The following is a 22,770-nucleotide window of genomic DNA, read 5'->3' on the forward strand; positions in this document are numbered from 1 at the left end:
AGTGTTAGTCGCCATTTTGCTCTCTATTACAGTAAGGATCCCTCTTCCATAACCTTCAAAGGGATTAAATGTGTTCCAAGAAATAGAAGGGGAGGAGACAGAATCAAGGATGTCTCTATACAAGAGACATTCTGGATTCATAAACTCGGTACCCTGGCCCCTAAGGGTCTGAATGAAAATATAGACCTATGGTGTCTCTATTTATAAATTAATTGCTTATTTTCTGTGACCTTCCTTTGCTTTATCTTCTACATTATTACTACGACTAGGTTCACATATTATATGTAATCTATGTGTTAAACCTTATGTGCAAATTCTATGCTAATTGATGTTTACTTTATTTCAGAGCTCCACTCAACTTACAATTATATGTCAGCTTTTTAGATTCATTATGTTGTTGTTTTAATGAAAGGTTTAGTTTAATATTATACTATATGTTTTAACTTATGTCTAAGCAGCATGTGAATGGTTAAGTGGGAGGCATTACCTCATCCCCTCACTGATTAATGCATAGTCTGGACGTTCACTGTGGGGTGTGAATGAACAGAGTGAGAATGTGATTGGGTGGGGGTGCTGTCTCACTTGACCAACCAGATGTGCTCCTGGGGTTTAAATACCCTTTGGCCACAACTATTAACAATCCCTGAAGAAGTGGCTATGGCTACGAAACGCGTAGGATTAACGCTACACGTGTGACTCCTGAACTATCTGCGGGTACCGTAAGTCACTGCTACTACCTTTCTACGGAAGCCCAGTGCTATCGCGAGTGACGTCACTACTAGCTGACGGCTGCTCCCACTTGGCAGCGTGTCGTGAAGCCGCGAGGAGGAATTGAACTGCAGGCCGGACTGCGGCTCCTACTGCTTCTGCAAGTTCCCCCCCCCGACCTCACGGACCAGCTGGACGGAGGTTTTCCACATGCTGGAGGGAGGTCCTCAGATGCAAGCACAGGACTAGCTATCTGAATCCAGACACCCACCCTGAATGCCCAGCTGTAATACATCCGAGGGGCCGTATGCAGGAGTGTTCCTTTTCTCTACGGCGAGCGGTGCCTGGTAACATATGCCTGAGTGCATGACATGCCTGTTTTATCTTAACTTGATGTACGCAGATATTATTACTTTTTTATATATATACAATATTTTTAAAGTACTTCACTATTGCGTTTTGCGCTGTTTTTTTCTGTTTAACTGTAGGGTTACATGAGAGACTACATTGTTTGCAGTTTTAATCATTGTCTTACAGTACATTTCTCTAACCAATAATAAGGGCCAGGCATAGCATAGGGACAACAATTCCACTTCCATGTGGGAGTTCCTTTAAAACGTAAAAAAAAAATTCTTCTGAACGGTCTCATTTTTTATGTTAAATATTGTTTTGTAATCCGAAACGATTAATTTTTTTTTTAAAAATTCCTAAGGCAGCTGAGCATTATTCTGCTGTTTGCAGGATTGTAAACAACAAAATAGAGAACAATTCCCACAGATGTGCACTCTTCATTTACCTTTTTTGTATATCAAAAATTATTATTTCAATTAATTTATAATTGTTGCGTTGCAGTTGGAAATCTTCTTTAACCCAGGATGTGCTGAAAAGCGGTGTAATACGACAGGCATAAACTTTTAGGGCCCTATGTAAAATGGACAAGAATTAAAAGGTGACACTTTGAGTGTTCATTTGCATGTCTGTAACGGTGTTTCCCCCCCCCCCCCCCCAATCTCACATTGGCCCCTTACGTGAGGAAACTGCCCCATGTTACATGTACTGTAATGTGGTGCACCTGCTGGCTTGCAGAACTCCTGAGTCTTCCGCGGTGATATAGGGAAATACATCGGGACTGGCTCATGAGGTAATGCTGAGAACGACTCACTTCTGGTACAGCACCTCCATCTCTTCCAGGTCCCCACGACAGCAGGGAGGAGTCTCTGTGAGACAACTGCCATCCTTCATCTTGGACTCAGGCGATTTGCTGACTAAGATGAAGGAAATTGAATGGAATCAGGAATTCTTGTGGGTAACCATGGATGTGGTCTCCCTGTACTCAATCATACGCCATGACCTGGGTATGACGGCTGTCCGTCACTTTATAGAATGTCCCGGTAGCTCACTACCAATGATCACATTTATTATGGAAGCTATACTTTTCCTCTTAACACACAATTATTTTCTTTTTGAGCACAAGTTTTATCTGCAATTACGGGGTACGGCAATGGGGACGAGTTTCGCCCCCTCCTATGCCAATCTTTTTATGGGGTGGTGGGAAAACAACTTTATTTTTAATAACACCAACACTTTTAGGCACAATATCATTTTTTACAAACGTTTCATAGATGACCTTATTTTTATTTGGCACGGGAGCACAGATAGTCTATTAGCATTTTTTGAGTATGTAAATAATAACACGTTAGACGTTCACTTTACTATGAATTACCATGCACATTACATAAGCTACCTGGACATTCTGTTTTATATCGATCTAGAAAGAAACATACAAACAGATGTTTATAAAAAAATCAATTCAAGGAACTCATTTCTGAGGGCGGACAGCTGTCACCCCAGATCTGTCATTAGGGGCATACCCAAGGGTCAGTACCTCAGGCTGAGGAGGAATTGCTCCACAATGAGTGACTTCCTCACGCAGTCTGAGGCGCTGACAAATAGATTTGTTGAAAGAGGTTATGACAGGGAGACCCTCCAATCAACCCTACAGGAAGTAGTGGGGATCGAAAGAGAAACACTATTACCCCATAGCTCCAGGATGAGGGATACCAGGAAAATGAATAAGTATTCACATGGGTTCGAGAAAAAATGTCCAATTTTTATATCGCAATATAATAAGTCCAGTAATCAAATAAAAGACATTGTAAACAAACATTGGAACTTATTACAAATGGATCCTATTCTATGTGAATATACAAAGCAAGTTCCAAGGTATGTTTATAGACGTGCCAAAACATTGGGTGCGTTCATCTCACCAAGTGTTATCTCCACCCCTGTGGGTAATCCTGATCGCTTTCTGACCAAGGGGTCCTTTAGGTGTAATCAATGCAACATGTGCAAATTCATGAGGCCATCCAGACATGTCTTTTCCCACAGTCCGCACAAGCAGTACAATATTAATAGTTTTATTAATTGTAACACAAACATGGTGGTGTACCTGATCAACTGCGGCTGTGGGAAGGGATATGTGGGTCGGACCACAAGAGCCTTAAAAATAAGGATGCAGGAGCACTGCAGATTGATACGTAAGAAAGACTTAGAACATCCGGTATCAAAGCACTTCACAGAATGTGATAAGGGTGGCATCAGAAATTTCTCGTTTGTGGGAATTGAGAAAATAACAAAAAAGGAGAGAGGGGGAGATATTGTGAACATCTTAAACTGTAGAGAGTCCTTTTGGATATTTACGTTGAGAACGAGATTTCCCGAAGGAATTAACGTAGAGTGGACTATAAACCACTTCTTAAGATAATGGTAATATCAGAATCATTGAGATGACAACACGGCTTTCCCTGATAAACTTCCCTTAAACTCCCCTAAACTTCCCCATGCTATTTCTCTTTGATTTAAACTCACCAGATTAATGGATAATACAGCTAGCTATAGTATATATAATCAAAACATATTGTTATTTAAATATATAAACTATATGAATTGCCACACATCTAGCTACTAGTCTCCGGTCATTAAGGCCACTGATCAATTTGCTTGTCTGATGAATATTGTTATGCTAAAAGCAATGTGAACTATGCATCTTCTTTGGGGCACCCCACAAGATGGAATTTAAAATATAGTTGTTCACATTATTTATGATTTCACTGTCATCACAAGGATGCTCATTTGTTTTTACACGAATTCATTGTTTTTGTTTATGTTTGTTATGTATATATATATATATATATATATTTTTTTTTTAACCAATAAAATTGTATGTTTTGATTTTTGTTAAAGGGCTGCCCAGTTTCGCTATATAACTTTTTTTTATAAATAATTTACTTTTGAATCATTAGACTTTATAGCATTATTATACTTTAATAAATTCATGAACATAGAACAATATATAATGATTACATGATTTTTGTTAACAATTTTGCTTGACAAATGTGGTATCTTCATTTACTTTAACTTATATGTGATCATAGGCATGGGGGACAGGCACTGTGCTTCATATTCAGCCTTCTCCGGTGACATCCAGGATGATAGGCTGGCTGAGGTGGAGATGTCTGGGCCCCCATTACATGTGGTCATAAGAGGTTAAATATAGGTATGACGTTCACAATTCTCTAAGCAATACATAGCTGAGATGCCACTATTAGATTATTGCAAAGTTTTTTCCCACAAGCAGGCACGCAGAGCCAGGATGGGGGCGGATACAGTATCCCATACATCCCTCCTCCCTGTTTGGCACTCCCCTAGAGGCGTTTTCCAGCAGTGGTGGGGAGATGGGGTGAGTACTGGTACTTCCCCCGTTTAGAGCCGCGATGCTAGCCCTGCGGCATACACATCACAGTGGAGAGAAACCAATCCCAAACGTGTAAACAGACAAAACGAACGTGTGGTGAGTAATTATCTAATAAACTCACTTACCAATTAGAAATGAGATTAGAAACACATAGGTGTGTATAAAACAAGGATCTAACAGTGCCTCACTATATCCCTGAAGGCGCAGTTACGCTGGAACGCGTTGGATTTTTTATCTATAACCAACTGACGTATCCAAGTCAGCAGTTGTGGACTGTTGGTCAGTAATAATTTTGGAAGCAAAAACTGAAGCCTGAGCAGTAGTTGTATCCACTTGTACAGATCATACAGTGTTGAGCACGAACAGCTCTTGGGGTAATCCCCAACCAGGGACACCGGAAATACGTAGAGACTACGTCACATCCAGGACACTGGTGAGCAAGCAGGAGACATCCAGGACGCCAGCCGCAGCACGAGCAAAGCTCCAGGTAGTGGCGCAACACCCCTTACTACAGCAACCCAGAGGACATGCGCGACAACAGGAGAGCCAAGGGCAGCGGTACAACATCGGCCCCGGAGGCAGCTCTAATTCCGGTGACCCAGAGGGAAACATCAGCCCGTTCTTCGAGTGGCCAACATCATCCCCTAAACTGGGCAAAGAAGCTTGAACCTCGTACAAGCAAAGTTTTTTGTTTCCAATTTTATTACAAAGTTTGTCTTAATACATACAATCATTAATAATACATAACATTTGCTACAAAAGCGCCCCTGTTTGTGTTTTGTCTTAGGGTAACAGATCTGTCTGAGACATGCAACTGTACCCACAAGTGGTATTTTTATTTGCTGTACACTGTACGTTGGAGGTTTTTTGCGACATAACTTGTTTTGTGTCTGGTTATACAAAAATCATAAAATGTAGTTACCTTTTTCTTTGATTAAATGTGTAGTACTACATAAGTCCAAAATGAACTGATGGTAGTTTCATTGGTTAAATCTTGGGGTTTGATCTCTTTTCTAAGTAATTGGTCAAGTATAACTGTTTGTAATGTTTTTGAATGTATTGGAAATTGAGACTTGGCAGTTTTTATTAGTTACCTTCCATTTTGCCTCCGTGTTCTCTTACTGCATTACTCGCTGCACTTTAAAAAAAAAAAAAAAATTTTTATTTGTTTTGGTTTTAATATATGCAGCATTTAATTACCTTTAGGTAATTTAGGTAATTTAATTACCTTAAGGGAGAAGGTGTTGCTCAGTGAGTAAAGACACTGACTGGCACTGAGAGTTTGAAGCAGGGGAGCCTGGTTCAATTCCCGGTGTCGACTCCTTGTGACCTTGGGCAAGTCACTTTATCTCCCTGTGCCTCAGGCGCAAAAAAATAGATTGTTAGCTCCACGGGGCAGGGACCACAGCCTGCAAAATGTCTCTGCAAAGCGCTGCGTACAACTAGCAGCGCTATACAAGAACATGCTATTATTATTATTATTTAGTTAATACTAATTACCTAAGCTGCCGATCGATTTATTCCACGTGATCGATCAGCAAAGATCTTGCTTCCGCGGGTTCACGTAATGGCAGACTTTGAGCTTCAATCCTTATATTACTACGGTAACATTGTCTATTGTTACAGTTTGCCACTCAAACTGCAGGGAACATTAGCAACAAATTATCACAAGTTTAAAAATGGTACAAAGATTTTGCACTGCTGGGGAGGTGGCTAAAACCTGCTATAGAAATCAAAGCAAGTCTAGCTCATTAAAACTCATAAAAAATATAATTAAGAGTTGAATTTCAACATTCAATATCACAGATGTAGGATATTGAATGCTTTGAATATTTTGCTCCTTTAAGCATCTTACTTTTCTCTTTCTCTTTGCTTGTTGGTTGTGTAAAATAGGGAGGGCATTCAGTAGATAAACTTAATTATATTATAGTGTGGAAGAAACAAGATAAACAATAACTACTATTCAAGAGTCTCCAATATCAAGTAATATTTTCAAACTTTGAGCGATCATTAAAAATTGTGTCACGACAACAAAAAAATGTTTTTTTTTATGTTCAATTTTATGATAAATACACTCCACCTCCTAAAATCCTACTTTCTCATGGCATGCCATGTCATCTACCGGTGAACAATATCAGTTACATTTTCATTTAGGTAGAAATATATGAATATTTATTGTAGCGCATTTTATAAGCAAAAGAAAAACTCTTTGTAAGGTTTGCACCACCTTTTTCAATGTGCGAGTTGAATTCATGCCTGCTAAAACACTTCTGAAAATGCTGGTCTCAGTTCTTTAGACCTAGTTTTTATCTGTGTTCCGTTTTCCTCTCCTGAGATACAGAGCTCCGTAAAACACGCAGGAATCAATTAAATAACTGCAGGGAGTTTCAATGGAAGCCCAAATCATTTCTTCGCCTACTGGAATTTTTTGAGGAAAAAAAAGGCATCATGCTTTGGAAACCATTTTGGAAGGGTTTGCTACAGGAAAGTAAGCTGAAAAAATGAATCTTGAAAGGCTTTCTATCTTGTAAGAATGCTAACTGTCTACGTGTGACAGTGACAATTAATCTTACCCTTTACAGTTTTCCTCTACTCCTATTGTTACCCGGCCCAGGTCTCTGGATGGTAAGCTCCTAATGATCATTCAAAGCACAGAGCGTGATTAATTGGCTGGTCACCAGTTACTCTCAATTGTCCCATACTGTTTAATGTGTGGGAGACCTGGGTGTTATTTCTTTTACTTCGCCTCACTGCTGACATGTTGTTTCTTGGGAAATGATAAATGGGGAGGGGGAAAAAAAAGAACGCCTGAAATATTTGCGACTGCTGACCACATGAAAACATTTTGGATTCGGTACTTTAACGGTCACATAAGCACTTCAAGGATAAAGAGACCTGCTGGGCAGATTCTCTTGGTGATAATTAGTCATATACACAAACATACCAATGCAGTATTTAATTGTCAAATATTCACAATATTGTCTTGCTAACTTCTTATTAAACACATCCTACTGTATTCTAAAAAAGGATTTTTTTAGTTCTTGATTTGCCAGCGATGCCAGAATTTGTTCTCTTTTTTTTTTTTGCTGTAAAATGTATTCTTTGTCTATAATAAGTAATAACTTTATTTCATATAGCGCTTTTCTCACAATGGGACACAAAGCGCTTCACAATGACAATATAGTGCTCAGGATTGTTACAGACACACTTCCTGCCACCGTAGATCTTACAATCTATGCTTTTGGTGCCTGAAGCACGGGGAGATAATGTGACTTTCCCCAAGGTCCCAAGGAGCTAGCACCTGATTCACACGGAGGGTGAGAGACACTGAGGGTGAGAGACACGGAGGGTGAGAGACACGGAGGGTGAGAGACACGGAGGGTGAGAGACATGGAGAGTCAGAGACATGGAGGGAGGGAGACATGGAGAGTCAGAAACATGGAGGGAGGGAGGCACGTAGGGTGAGAGTCACGGAGGGAGACACGGAAGTTGGGAGACACGGAGGATGGGAGACAGGCTGCTGATGCTGTAGTTCAAGTTTGTTACTGTAGTTTCAGTCAGAAGATTACCACTGCGGGTGTCCTTTGGTGACCCCCAGAAATTTGCCAATGATCCCCAAGGTGGTCGCAACCCATTGTGTGTTAATCGATTAAACAGATTCAAATACATTATTAGGAATATTATCTAAAAAAAGAACCATAAACTTCCTATTTTTAGAGTAGTCTAGCCCAGACTTAATTTACCAGCACAAAAAAAAACCATGCGCCACAAATAAAACCTTTTACAATATACGCAGGCTACCTGTGTGAATACCAGTATCTCAGTACCAGACACCAGCAAACTGAAGATGTCAAGCTGAAAAACACTGCAAAAAGTAGCAAGGTAGAGACGTCCGCCACAGGAAAGGATCAGTCTGAAATGCAGCTTGATCCTTTCCTGTGAAGGACGTCTCTACCTTGCTTCATTATATTTCCTGCACTATTTTACAGTTTTTTTGGTGGTGTTTTTCCTTTCTGCGTTTTTTGGTTTGCCTACCCCAGTGTTACCCATCCTGTTTACCAGCACGCACTTTGTTTTTGTCTCATCCTCTGCTTTTGTGAATTTAGCACAGTATTTTCTTGCTTTATTCATTACATGTGTTAAGTTGATATCAGTGTTCTTTGATATTGTGTGAGCTCGCATCGCTGCACTGTGTGTGATTGTACATGTAGCCCTGTAAGAGATGTGTGCAGAGGTATATTTAATGGAGACTGATGAGGGTGAAATTATACATTGGCTTTATTGAGCCTGTTCCTTTATCCAGGCAAAACATACAAAAACAACAAAATAACAAACTCCCATCCCTTTGTAAGGGCTAACTTACTTCCCCAGACCCTATCGCAGGACTGGAGGGATATTCCAATTACCAGTCTATCACCCCAAAGTCTCAGGAGGTACCTTAAGCAGGTCGCCCTCCATGTCAGTCTTTGGCAGGTTCCAGGGTCCTCTGTGTCTAGGAAATATACTGTAGGTCTCTGGGTGTCTTGATCTCAGCACAGCCTTTGTGCTCAAGACAGTGTCTGTGTGCAGGCTTTTCTGCTCTCCTTCTGTCAGCCCAAATGTAAGCTAAGGAATCCCTCTCCTGTGTCTCACATGAGGCTTTTTACAGAGCTCTCATTAGTCCAGGTGGAAACTAGTTAATTGAATGGCTGCAATTAACTATCTCTCCGCTGGATTGTCAGAGCTCTGAGGCTGCTTTATTTAAACAGGGATATGTCCCTGTTATATACCTCCCCTGTTTGTGGGAAGCTCAGGCTTGCCACGCTAAAGCATTGAGGCATTCTGGTGAATTGAAAAAAAACAGAGGGGGCAGACAAATGCTGTCTTCTCCTCGGAGCTCATGGGGACCTGATAGTACCCAGACCGCAAGTCCAGCATGCTGAACCACTGGCTGCCAGGGCACTGAGGATCTCTTTAATCCCCAGCAATGTATATTGGTTCGGGACCGTGCGCCGATTCAGGGTACGATAGTCTACACACAGCCGCATGGAGCCATTCTTCTTTCGTACCAACACGATAGGGTAGGCATAGGGGTTACGGGACTCAGTCACGATGCCTGCAGTTTCCACCTCTTTCTGGACGTTCCTCACATCATCCACATCTCTGGAAGCTATGCGTCGGGAGCGCTCTCGGAATGGGGTGGCATCATTCAATTGGATCGTATGTTGAGCACTCTTGCTGCTGCCTACATCCATTTCACTGGTGGAGAACACCTCTTGGTGCTCCGCCAGCTTGTCGGTCAGTCGCTTCTTCCACTCTGGTGGTAAGGACTATTCCCCGAAGTCGAATTGCAATCTGGGAGGTGCTTCCCGCATTTACATGCGCTAGGGATTCCACTTGCTCAACGGAGTATATTCGACCCAGTGCTTGAACACGTCAAACCAGATAGGGTAAGGCTAAATGTTCTGTAAAGATACTGTGAACCGACGAGGAAGCAAGGACTTCCACTCCTTCATTTCTGGCACCACTTTGAACACTCTTTGCATCCTCATCAGGTGGGGTTTCTAGTGAAAAGTACCAGTTTTTTTCTTCCCTACCCGGGTATTTAGGTACAGTGAACAAATTTGTAGAGTAATGCTGCACTCCCCAAAAAGCAAAAAGAAATATAAATACCGGTGCTCCTGATTCAGGAATCTCTGTGAGGTACTCCAATATCTAATAGAAAGGAAAAAACATGGGCACTGCGGATTTCTGCTTAGAAAATTTATTTGTGAGCCAAAGATGTATGACGTTTCGGCCTCAAGGGCCTTTCTCAAATCCCACTATGCCATTTGCATTTGAAAAAGGCCCTTGAGGCCGAAACGTCATACATCTTTGGCTCACAAAAAAAAATTCTAAGCAGAAATCCGCAGTGCCCAGGTTTTTTCCTTTCAGTTAGGTACAGTGGCCATGAGCCTCACTCCCCCTGGGGGAATCTCTGTCAACCCCTTCTCAAGGTTGAAGAATTGTCCAAACCCTTCTTGGGCAGTGATTCGGTAGCACTTGTCCTTGAAGACTGGATAAATCCGCAGGGACGATAAGGGTAACTCTCCGGCTTCTTGTAGGTAGGCCCGGATCAGGGCTCGCATCACATCAGCGTTAGTTCCTAATATGATGGGGGAATTTGGGTGTTCCCGGGGTTCGGACATACCAAGGCTTCCACTTCCTTGGGGTGAGTTTTGTTGGTGTTAAGCTGCGGTATATAGAGCCGTACTTGAATCACTCCGTCAATGGGGTAATCTTCACTACAAGGCCCCATAACTTCATTTTCTCTGCCGACTGCACAGGCAGATGCCGAAGGTGCAGATCATAAAAGGGCTGATAGATAATGGTCACTTGAGACCCAGTGTCTAGCAAAGTGGAGCCGTATATTCCCTCCTGTAGTACTCGTACTATGGCGGTAGGTCCTACTCGATTGTAGGCATCCGGTGGGTGCTCTTTTTCGGGATTGGCAGCCGGGGCATTATCCAAGGACATGGACGGCTGCTCCTCTGGGAAAACTGTGAAGGCCATGGCTCCGGGGGTGGGAGTGGTCGACTTCGGACAGTCCTGTGCAAAGTGACCTTCTTGGTTGCATGCAAAGCAGCGGTTACCTCGGGCCGCACTGGAGCCATTGGTGCACGTGTAATACCGGCCTGGGTATTCCAGTACACCAGGGGCAGCTTGCAGACTTGCTGAGACAGGTCCCACGCAGCGGGGCCTCCGACAGTAATCCCCTCTTGCCTAAGGCTCTTGGCCTCCACGCGGTGCAGGAGTGTCTCACACAATGTCTCTGAACACTTGCAGCCTGGTCCCAGACCGCAGTCCACTGTGTGGACGTCTGTCCACCGTTGCAGCAGTGTAGCAGTACTGATAAGGTGAGGAGGGTCCCTATCTGGGGCCTTCCCTACAATACGAAGCTTTGGTTGGCTCAGGGCCTATCTGGGGCCTAAGGGGCAGTATCTAGGCGTAGCCCAGGAAGCCACTTGCTCCCTGTACACTACCTACTCCTGTCCTGGCTCCCACGCGACTGACTCGCTGGCTTTCTGCCCGCAGAGGATATCCTTTTCTTTTAGGCTGCATGAATTCTATTGGCTGGATCAGCCCATGTGTTAAACCCTCCCCCCGAGTATTCTGGGACTTGTAGTCCCACTTCAGTCCTTACGGAGCCAATCTAAGATGGCCACCGTGCTGGCAACACTGCACATGCGCTCCAAATCCAAAATGGGCATCAGAAGCAGTTCCCCACGCCGGAAGCAGGGTAGGAGGACTCTGCTACATCCACTTAGTGCATGGTGTCTGCTTTTGCTGCAGATTAACAGTAAATTACTTGTTCTGTTTCACTTGCTCCTTTTCTTTTCTTATTTGAGTGCGTATTCCCTCCTCTTTAGTGTATAAACATTCTGTGAGGGATTTAGGGGTCTCGGGTTTCCGGCACTTATTTAATATTCTTTCCGTAATTAACCATAGGATTGCTGACTCACTCTATTTTGTTCCGGGCTCCCTTACCTCCAAGCTTTTACATAGATGGAAAGCAGGGGGTCGCGGGAGCTGAGCCGCATTAATCTCAGCATTGGAACCTCCTGGTCCTCCAGATATAAGATAATAATAGTGCAGCAAGTTAACCAAAAAATATATTCAGCAGTGAGAAACTTGGCTCTAATAGATTGCCTACTTACACCAAGTAAGGTAACAAACAGCAAGTGGTAAGAGATGGTTCGTGGGGACTCCAACTCGCAGTGACAGGTAGATGTTACAGCAGCAAACACTGGTAATGGACTAGGTGATGTGTTCGTGGAGATTTCAACTCGCAGTCAAATACGTGCTGTCAAATTCATGCAAAAACAGGGAGAAACCATAGTGTTGACCATAAAAAACACCAAACTTTATTATTAAAAGCACATAAGACATGTACTCACAATATAGCATGAGATCATGATCATATAATGTTTTACTTGAGGCAGTAGGTCAGCACTCGAGATGTTACAACTGCAGTCCCTTCAGTATCCCTCCACGAGGGTGCCCACTCGTCCGGTCGCTGGTGGAGAGCGTCTGACGTCACGTCCGGGCCTTGGACTGGCGACTTCCGGCTAGAGCGGATGGAAGAAGGGACGGTAGAGTCGCAGTGTCGACGCTGTGCCTTCAGGGATGGAGCAGCTATCCAGACTGCAATTCAGCTGTGCTGCTACTCGGCTCTACGCGTTTCGCTGTATGAAACAGCTTCCTCAGGAGCAGTAATCACGTCCCCAATGGGTTCATAGTATATATGGTACAAACAATTAAATAATTAATTAAAAACAATGAACTAATTAATTACACACAGGTTCTCCCCATAAAGGGGTACATAATCTCTGTGGTCAAAACACGGCAGTTTAAAATGTATAAATAGTACTTAAAACAATTTAAATAACACTTAAAAAGTATGAATGTAATGATATATTAAAAGTATGTGTCACGGGAGACTCCTGTGGCGGGTAGGATCTCGGTGGCCGGAACAGCACGAGCGTAGTAGGGGTCACAAGCAGAGGTCCAAGGCAGGCGGCAGGCAGCGAAGTCAGGTACAAGCAGGGGTCCGAGGCAGGCGGCAGGCAGCGAAGTTAGGTACAAGCAGAGGTCGGCAACGAGGAGACTGGAACAGGACAGGCGGGGCAGGACAGGGACTAAGAACAGGGAGCAGGGACTGAGACCGGGGAGCAGGAATAACCAGGGACAAGCCAGATTACTAGCAAGGGCTTTTACTGTGAGCAGACTCAAATACAGGTACAGGTACAGGAAACAGGTCAGGATCAAAGACAGGCATGAGCATACTGCAGGAGTCTGACTAGCAAGCAAAGGCAAAAGCAACAGACAGGAAGCAAGCTATAAAGGACAGAGACAGGAGCAACAAGAAGACAGACAGACAGAGGAACCCAGAGCCAACAGAAGACAGCAGCACACCCAGTGGACAAGGAGCTATGGCTAGGCAGGAGGTCTAGGCAATCCTGACATTACTCCCCCCTCTCAGGAGCGTTCTCCGGACGATCCTCCAGGCTCTTCCCGGAGGCCTTGATGAAACGGCGACTCAAGGTGACCCACCTCTGGTGGCTTGTCAGTGGGCAGAGGGTACTCCAGATCATTGTCGTGCACAATCTGGAAGTTCTTCACAGATGCGTGTGTGACACGCCCGTGGAAGTTGAACACGTAAGACTGAGTGTCATCATTCCACACGGGGGCCTTATTGTGCAGCTCGATGATGTTCTCCTGACACTTGTTCTGCCATTTAGACAGCAGGCTCTCCGAATCATTGTGTGGCTGGAAAGGGATGCGCTCGTGATTGAAATTCTTTCCGGGAATGAGAACCGCCATCTTCCGGGGACCCTTAAACCCGAGGACGTTAGTTTCATAGCAAATAGCCGCCAGTTCTTGCCGGGACGCTGCATTCTCCGACTGTCCCTGAGCCCTGGCTGGGCTAACACCGCGGTCAAACACTGTAAACTTGGTCCCCATTAGGTTGGATCGGAGTTTGCCAGTAAAACTGCCCGCCTCCCGGGACATGTCGGTCGGATCAATAGATATCAAGTAGTTGGACGTTTTACTCTTCTTTCTCTTCCTCCCAGCGAGAAGAAAGAGCTTGTGGTTTTCGTCCCGCTCCAGGTGCATGTAGTAGGTGGGGTACAGTCCTCGGTCCATCACTTTCTTGTCTCGGCTGATCCGACATCTGACGGTGACACCGCGTGGCGCGGGGCGCAGAACAAACTCCTTCAGGTCGCCCACTTCCCCCACGTCTCCAGGAGGACTGAGAGGGGATGTCTCTGTGGAACCAGAGTCTGAAAGAGACTTTCTGCTGGAGGCAGAACCGGGCCGTGCTCTCCCAGACCTCTCCTCCTCCAGCGAGGCTCTGGTTATGCTCAGTGTGACCTTCAGCTCCTCATGCTGTTCTTTGGGGACACACTGGGTACTCAAATACTCTTCCAGCATCTTTATCTTGTAGGCAGTCTGGAAACTTTCCTCCTGCAATACTCGCTGTCTCTCTTCAGCATTCACCCATCTCTCCTTGGCGTCCTGCAGATGTGCACGTAGTTCTCGCAGCTGACTCTGCAGCATATTCTCTGCCTGAGTGCGCCGCTCCAGGGAGACACGTTCCTCTTGCAGCACTCTCTCTGCATTCTGCAGTGCTGTCTGCATATCCAACTTTTCCTGGGCCAACTGCTTCTTCTCCTCTCCTAATTCATGGAGTTTCTTATCTCCTTCACTGACCTGGACACAGAGATTCTTGCACTTCTGGGTTACCATTTCAAAACTGCTATTTAATCCTTCGAAGATCTCTCTCAAAGAACGTAGTTCTATGTTGAAGTGGCAATTCTTCTCCTCAGAGGCTTCCAGTTTTGCGCCAACTTGAGCCATGAAATTCTGGTACTGCGCATTATCAGCATAGGCCTTCTCCAGCTTACTTGACAGGATTACCCTGTCCCTCTCCAACTGCTCTCTTTCTTTCTCCTGGAGAACACACTTAGCAATTGCTGAAGATAGACAGCTTTGTAGTGCAATCTTGGCCTCTTGCTCCTTATCTAAACGTTCATAAAGACAATCAATCGCTTTCTGTGCAGCTTGAAGCGTCCGAGTAGGAGCATCTTTCTTCTCTTCCACTATTCTTGGGCTACGTCTGTGAGTTGCCTTAAGCTGCAGCATATCTCTTTCATCAAATGCAGACTCTGAGGTTAAATTTTCATTCTTAATTCCTTCTGCAACTTCCACAGTAATGCCTCCCTTCTTCTTCTTCCTTGCTTTGAGAAGTTCTGAAGAATCAGTGGTACTGTGTTCACATTTACTGCTCAAGACTGTTTGAGTGGGAGCCATAATTAAACCACACTTCCCAAGACACCAGTAAAGAGGAAATGTGTCTTTAAAACAGAAGCATTAGAATGAACAACAGGAATATTAGACACAGAGAGACACAAGATAGGAGAGCTGACCCTTAAAGACTTTAACATCAGTCACAGAGATTATAAATGCAAGGAAAAAACATAGACAGAGAAACCTGCAGTTATATCTGAATCTTTAGGCATTAGGCATAGGGATATCATACAGACAGAGAAAACCTGCAGTTACATCTAAATCCTTATGCATCAGGCGTAGGGATATCATATAGACAAAGAAAACCTGCAGTTGAATCTGAAACTTTTGATATCAGGCATAGAAATATCATAGACAGCAGGAAACTAATACAGAGAAAACTTATAGTTAGATCTGAAACTTTTGACATTGAACATAGGAATATCAGATAGAGAACCCTGCAGTCAAATCTGAAACCTTTGATATCAGGCGTAGGGATATCAGACAGACAGAGAAAACCTGCAGTTACATCTAAATCTTTATGCATCAGGCGTAGGGATATCATATAGACAAAGAAAACCTGCAGTTGAATCTGAAACTTTTGATATCAGGCATAGAAATATCATAGACAGCAGGAAACTAATCCAGAGTAAACTTGTAGTTAGATCTGAAACTTTTGACATAGGAATATCAGACAGAGAACCCTGCAGTCAAATCTGAAACCTTTGATATCAGACGTAGGGATATCATATGTTGCAGAGAAACAAACTTTAGGGGAACTTGCAGGTAAACCTGAAACCTTAGAACCAATCATATGAAAAACTATAGATGCAAGAAAATCAAAGCATGCAGCAACAAAATAATGGGAGCACTTTTGTCTTTTGAAATGAAGACCCTGTGAACAGCAGTAAATCAAGGTAACCGTCCTAAATAGAAATGTGAGTCTGAAAATCTGCAGTGGCCCACCCACAATGCAGAGACAATTCTTGTCCAGGTAATGAAAGTCTCAAAATGGCAAAAACAGGTACTGCAGGGAAGGGTCTTTTTTATAATAGGGAATTCTTCTCAGGGAGAAAGTGGCACAAAAAACCCTGCAGAAACCTTTGCAAAAATAAACATCTCAAAGAAAGCTGCAATAGTCGGTAGTAACAGTTCTAGTCTCAGAAAAAAAATGTTTTTTCGTTATGAACGCAATAATTCTTGCAGAACACTTAGCAGCAACGACAAAAAAACCTTTCAAAATCCCAACTTGGATTTCCAAAAAAGAAACGAAAGTACTTATCTTCAACCATGCGGATGTGGTCTGCTGCAGCAGGCAGGAAAGGGTGCAGGCAGAAGAAGAATCTGTTCCAGCGAGATCCAGAAGTGGCCTTTGCTTTCTGTCACGGGAGACTCCTGTGGCGGGTAGGATCTCGGTGGCCGGAACAGCACGAGCGTAGTAGGGGTCACAAGCAGAGGTCCAAGGCAGGCGGCAGGCAGCGAAGTCAGGTACAAGCAGGGGTCCGAGGCAGGCGGCAGGCAGCGAAGTTAGGTACAAGCAGAGGTCGGCAACGAGGAGACTGGAACAGGACAGGCGGGGCAGGACAGGGACTAAGAACAGGGAGCAGGGACTGAGACCGGGGAGCAGGAATAACCAGGGACAAGCCAGATTACTAGCAAGGGCTTTTACTGTGAGCAGACTCAAATACAGGTACAGGTACAGGAAACAGGTCAGGATCAAAGACAGGCATGAGCATACTGCAGGAGTCTGACTAGCAAGCAAAGGCAAAAGCAACAGACAGGAAGCAAGCTATAAAGGACAGAGACAGGAGCAACAAGAAGACAGACAGACAGAGGAACCCAGAGCCAACAGAAGACAGCAGCACACCCAGTGGACAAGGAAGCTATGGCTAGGCAGGAGGTCTAGGCAATCCTGACAGTATGACTGTAATGGTATATTAAAAAGACATAACGTTTAATCCAATACATACAATTACTCAGAAACATAAAATTACGATAAAATTACTCATTTCATGAGAGAGGGAGAGAGAGGAAAAAGGAAACATCGATTAGTAAAAAATCTAATAGCAATATTAAGAACATATAATACAATATAACATAGGCTGGCATATAATACTAAACACTTATAAGTATAAATATATAATAATGTGTGTATGTAAATATGTATAATAGATATAAGGTATAATTGGGGACGTGATTACTGCTCCCGAGGAAGCTGTTTCATACAGCGAAACGCGTAGAGCCGAGTAGCAGCACAGCTGAATCGCAGTCTGGATAGCTGCTCCATCCCTGAAGGCACAGCGTCGACACTGCGACTCTACCGTCCCTTCCTCCATCCGCTCCAGCCGGAAGTCGTCAGTCCAAGGCCCGGACGTGACGTCAGACGCTCTCCACCAGCGACCGGACGAGGGGGCACCCTCGTGGAGGGATACTGAAGGGACTGCAGTTGTAACATCTCGAGAGCTGACCTACTGCCTCGAGTAAAACATTATGTGATCCTGATCTCATGCTATATTGTGAGTACATGTCTTATGTGCTTTTAATCATAAAGTTTGGTGTTTTTTCTGGTCAACACTATGGTTTCTCCCTGTTTTTGCATGAATTTGACTGCACGTATTTGACTGCGAGTTGAAATCTCCACGAACACATCACCTAGTCCATTACCAGTGTTTGCTGCTGTAACATCTACCTGTCACTGCGAGTTGGAGTCCCCACGAACCATCTCTTACCACTTGCTGTATTTTACCTTACTTGTTGTAAGTAGGCAATCTATTAGAGCCAAGTTTCTCACTGCTGAATATATTTTTTGGTTAACTTGCTGCACTATTATTATCCTATTTTTATCGTTTTGGGTGTTCCTGATGCCATCGCTCCCTTCCTACCCTGGATCCTAACTACTTGTAAGGGAATCAGTACATATTCCCTGTGAAGGTTGAGAATATTTTTAGCTACACCCTATAATTTCTTCTATATATTTTCTTCACATTTTAATTGTTGTTTTAGCGCCGTTCCAAGTCACTGGGTTCTACATTGCCTCCAGATATAAGTACAGGGGATGGTGCCGCCAGCAGCATCCCCTCCAGGAGCTCTATTAGCCCACGTGACACAGGGAATTTAAATACCAGGATGTAAACAGCGGCACCTTCTTCTGTAAGTGTCTCGGGTCTCCGGAGCTCAAATTAACAGGGTTCAGCTCTGGAACCCCCTATTTCCCACCTGTATATTAAAAAAATGAGCAGGGGGGGCAAGAGGAACTAGTGCTCCAATGATAAAATGTAACCAATATGGTGATGCAATAAAAGCAAACAGTTTCCACTATACATATAATATGTCGTTATTTTATTTACTTATTTATTTAGGGGAAGTGTTACTACAGCTTTTACAGTAGCTCATTTGTTTCCAGAGGATATTACTTCCCTTTCCTGAGCATTATTGGACATGTAATCATAAGCGTGTTTAGCCACTACTCACCGCACTGCAGGGTCCTCTCACCGTCATCTGGTTCGCCGACAAGGTTAATTCCTAACCTTACCACCTACTTTAAAAAACGTAATCCCTTATCCTAAAACCCCTTACCGTAATCCCCTGCCCAAATCCCCTACCCTAAAAAACTAACCCTTTACCTTAATCACCTACCCTAAAACCTATCCCTTTACCCTAAAAACCTAACCTCTTACCCTAATCCCCTACCCTAAAAACCTAACTCTTTCTACTAATCCCCTACCCTAAAAACCTAACCCCTGACGCTAAAATCCTAACCCTTTACCCTAATCCCCTACGCTAAAAACCTAACCTCTGACCCTAATCCAAAACCCTAAAAACCTAACCCTTTACCCTAACCGCAAACCCTAAAAACCTAACCTCTGACCCTAAAAACCTAACCCTTTACCCTAATCCCCTACCCAAAAAACTAACCCCTACCCTAAAAACCCAACCCTTTACCCTAATCCCCTACCCTAAAAACCTTACTAAATGAATTTACCTTGGTGAAGTGGCCGGCGGCTTAATGTCCAGCAGTAGAGCAGCTTCGGTGACGTATCCCTCTGTGCCTGAATGCGGCTGCCGCGACCTAATGTCCCATTGCGGGAATCAGAATACTTAGGTTTGGGAGATAATATTCAAGACTGGATCAAACTGACCTGAAACGTTTCAAGTATAACATAGAAGATAAAGAATATGAGTCGCACTCCTTATATCAGGGGTGCGCAAACTTTTCAGTCTGCGCCCCCTGCCTGCTCCCCCACCCCTGCTCACATCCCTCCCCCCTTACCTGTTCTCCAGCCTCTACTGATGTCACGATGTCATGTGATGTCGCGTCACCATGGCAACGAGACATCATGTGACCCCACTGCGGCATTTGATGCCGCGTTGCCATGGCGACGTGTCGCCAGGAGCCGCCGGAGATCAGGTAAGGGAACTTACAGAGGCCTCACGTGCGTTCATTGACATTTAATTTAAATGCTTTGGGGAAGATTCTTTAAGCGCTGCGCCCCCCCCTCTCCCCAGCAAATCTCGCGCCCTCCAGTTTGCGCACCCCTGCCTTATATTTTGGTAAGTAGTTAATTATACATTTTATAAGGAAAATGTAGTCTGTAATAGCAGAAATGTTCCTGAGTAAAACAGATGTTTGCTATCTGCAACACTTTGTTACTTATATGACCTACTTTAAATGCCATTATAGAAACAGAAATGGAAAGCAGAGAATGGGAAAGTCGGAAAGTTAAAAGCACAGAATTACGTTTTTATAGCTTGTTGTAGCATTTTTTTAATCTTGTAAATTCACCTTTTATTAGAGTCGCCAGATTGCAGACTAGATGTATTTGGTTTGCAAACCAATGAGATGCACTGTCTAAAGTATGGCAATATGAAAATCTCATAAAAACTATGCTGAAATGCAGCTCTGCAGCTTGACCTTGGCTACCTATAAATGTCATTTTTTTTAAGCAGGTGGAGGTATCCTGTAACACACTGCTCTAGTATTTTCCAGTCATAAGCTTTTGTTTTAAGAGAGATCCCTTCTGGTATCCTAATATTTAATCAGTACTTCAGTATCAGGTGATATCTTTTGTATTTAGACTAACAATAGATATAATAAGACAAGCTTTTGAGAGTTCTCCTCTCTTCGTCAGGTCAGCAATACTGATTTACAAAGATTCCATGAGTTTAACACAGATGTAAAACCAAGATAAAAATTGAAGGCCTCGTCCAGGCTAAGAGCGAGCTCGCTGGCGCTCAAGCGCCGTGACGTCAGGCTCTCATGTTGCTTGGGCGATTCCTGGTCCGATAGTTGCGTGTGGGGGGGGGGGGGAGGCGGGTCCGTGACGTCACGTGAGCGGTTCGCCCACATTGGCTGAACCACGCACGTGACCAGGGCAAGCACGGCAAATACAAAAATATTTGTCTCGGCAAGCAATTGAGCGCAGGGCCCTGACGGGCACGTGCGCTCAGCTTCGCCCTGGACGCGGCCGATGGCAGATGAGGTAGGGAAGGACTGGCAGAGGGAAATACAAAACAATACTTAAAGCAGCAATAAATACTACATTCCCCCCCCTTTTTATTATTTGTATATATAAAGCGTGTGACAATGTATAATTCTACATTCTTACTCAAGCTGGCAATTGCTTTGTGCTCCTGTTATAAATGTGTCAAAATCCTGACTAAATGGCCACCTTTGAGTTCCAATCAATCCTCCAGTAAGTGTAACTCAGCAGCTACAATGTGTCCTTATATTACTAAAGTAACATTATCTACTGTTACAGTTTGCAGCTTAAACTGCTGGGAGTATTGGCAACAATTGATCACAAACAGGAATGTGTTGCAAAGTCTTGCACTGCTGGGGAGGCGCTAAAATTGGCTGTAGAAATCAAAGGATGCTCAGTATATTAAAACTCATTAAAAATGACATTACATTTAAAAATAAAAAAACAGTCACTATTATCTAATACTACAGAAATTATTTGTTTAAAAAAAAAACTCCATAAGATTTCACTTTTTTTTCGACTTTAATACAAATAAAAATGGACAAAGGCCAAAAAAAAAAAAATCTCCCTGAAATTGGCAGCATTTTGGAGGACTTTCTTAAAGTGATTATATTCTATTTGGCTTTCTTTGGAAAACCAAGGCACTATAGTCAGGATGATCACCTTGCTCTGGGGGAAAAAGGCTTAAGAGGAGGAATGCTGGCTTTACCCTCATACTGTATTATGGATTCAGGGCTCTATCAATAAGAAGAGCTTGTAAGACACCCTAGGCCGAGTCCATGGTGCATGGCCCCGTGTGTGCCTGTCAGCCGAGCAATCTGTGAACTATAGATCCTCGCAACAGAAAGGTGTGTCAGAGGCATGGCCAATGATGTCATGGAGCTGGTTCGCCCTCATTATGCGAACCGTCACGTGACCTGACTCACGAAAAACAAGGAGCACCGACGCTCATATGCGTGATCACTGTGGGTGTGAGCAAAGACCTCATTGAGTTTCATTGCGCCGCATGAGCGATCACCCGTGCTGTCGCGTTCAATATGGACCTGCATCAAACATTTTTAAATATGGGAACAATCCTTTCACCGGCTAAATGTACTTCCCAAATCTGATATTCCAATAGTACTTACTTTGAGGTTCACTTGAGATATTCATACTACGGTATATGTCCATTGTGATGTCATTTATGACTGTAGAAGTCTGAATAATTTTGAGAATCTTTGGAAATCCCTATATTTTAGAAGGAATTGCCAACAGTAGGACAGGAGTTGCCTAAATTAGCAGGAATGTTGTGTTGTAGAGGCCAGAGCTACAAGTACTATCTGATGCTTCCAATGACACAAATGCTGTACCTACATGCATTTAATATTTGAAAGTATATTAAACAATTTCTCAAAATAAATGTGTATGTATGATAAGATCAAACATACAAATTCATTGCACTTCCCTAGCTTTTCCATTTTTTGTGTTAACAGGGCTTTAGACAGTAAAAGTGCCCAACACTCTCTACTACTTTTTGTAGGTCTTCTCACATTGACAGGGTGAGCTGACAGTGGAGATGGAGCCCCTAAATTATTATTAGTATTATATTTTATTTGTATGGAGCCAACATATTCCACAGCCCATTTAAATGCCTCTCTCCTATTCCCAGTTCAGAGTTCCTATTAATCATGAACAATTACTGTGGCTAAGCCTATAACTGAGCAGAATTACTAATCATTCCCGGTAGCCAAAATATGCTTGGAATTATTTTATCCATGTAAATCCCTGTTGGACTCAAAAACTTTTCTTCCATGTGTATTAATCCGTTTAGTTGATGGGAATCTGCGACACATTGCAGCACAATGATTAACCTTTCCCAGGGAACCATGTGGTGTTAGGTATATTCACTCAGGACTTCAGGCTTCTGTGTTTATGCGTCTTACACTGAACATAAGCCACACTAGTTATATACAGTGTATTCCCTTATTAGATCAAAAAGGGATACAATAAGAAGGTAAATTATAGAGCTATTACAGAGGT

At 43.4% G+C, this 22,770-nt stretch overlaps 2 protein-coding genes across 6 annotated transcripts in view; one reads left to right on the forward strand and one right to left on the reverse strand.

The window, feature by feature from the left end:
• The window catches only part of LTBP1 (latent transforming growth factor beta binding protein 1), a 415,460-nt gene that overhangs the window by 112,704 nt on the left and 279,986 nt on the right, over positions 1-22,770 (forward strand). The gene's annotated exons all lie outside the window — the stretch shown is intronic.
• On the reverse strand, positions 12,925-17,183 carry LOC142493104 (uncharacterized). The gene has a single exon (XM_075596616.1). It carries the CDS (start codon positions 15,293-15,295, stop codon positions 13,460-13,462), a length of 1,836 nt encoding a protein of 611 aa, XP_075452731.1. The 5' UTR covers positions 15,296-17,183; the 3' UTR covers positions 12,925-13,459.

The sequence above is a fragment of the Ascaphus truei genome, chromosome 4 (assembly GCF_040206685.1).
Source record: "Ascaphus truei isolate aAscTru1 chromosome 4, aAscTru1.hap1, whole genome shotgun sequence".
In the NCBI taxonomy this organism is placed as follows: Eukaryota; Metazoa; Chordata; class Amphibia; order Anura; family Ascaphidae; genus Ascaphus; species Ascaphus truei.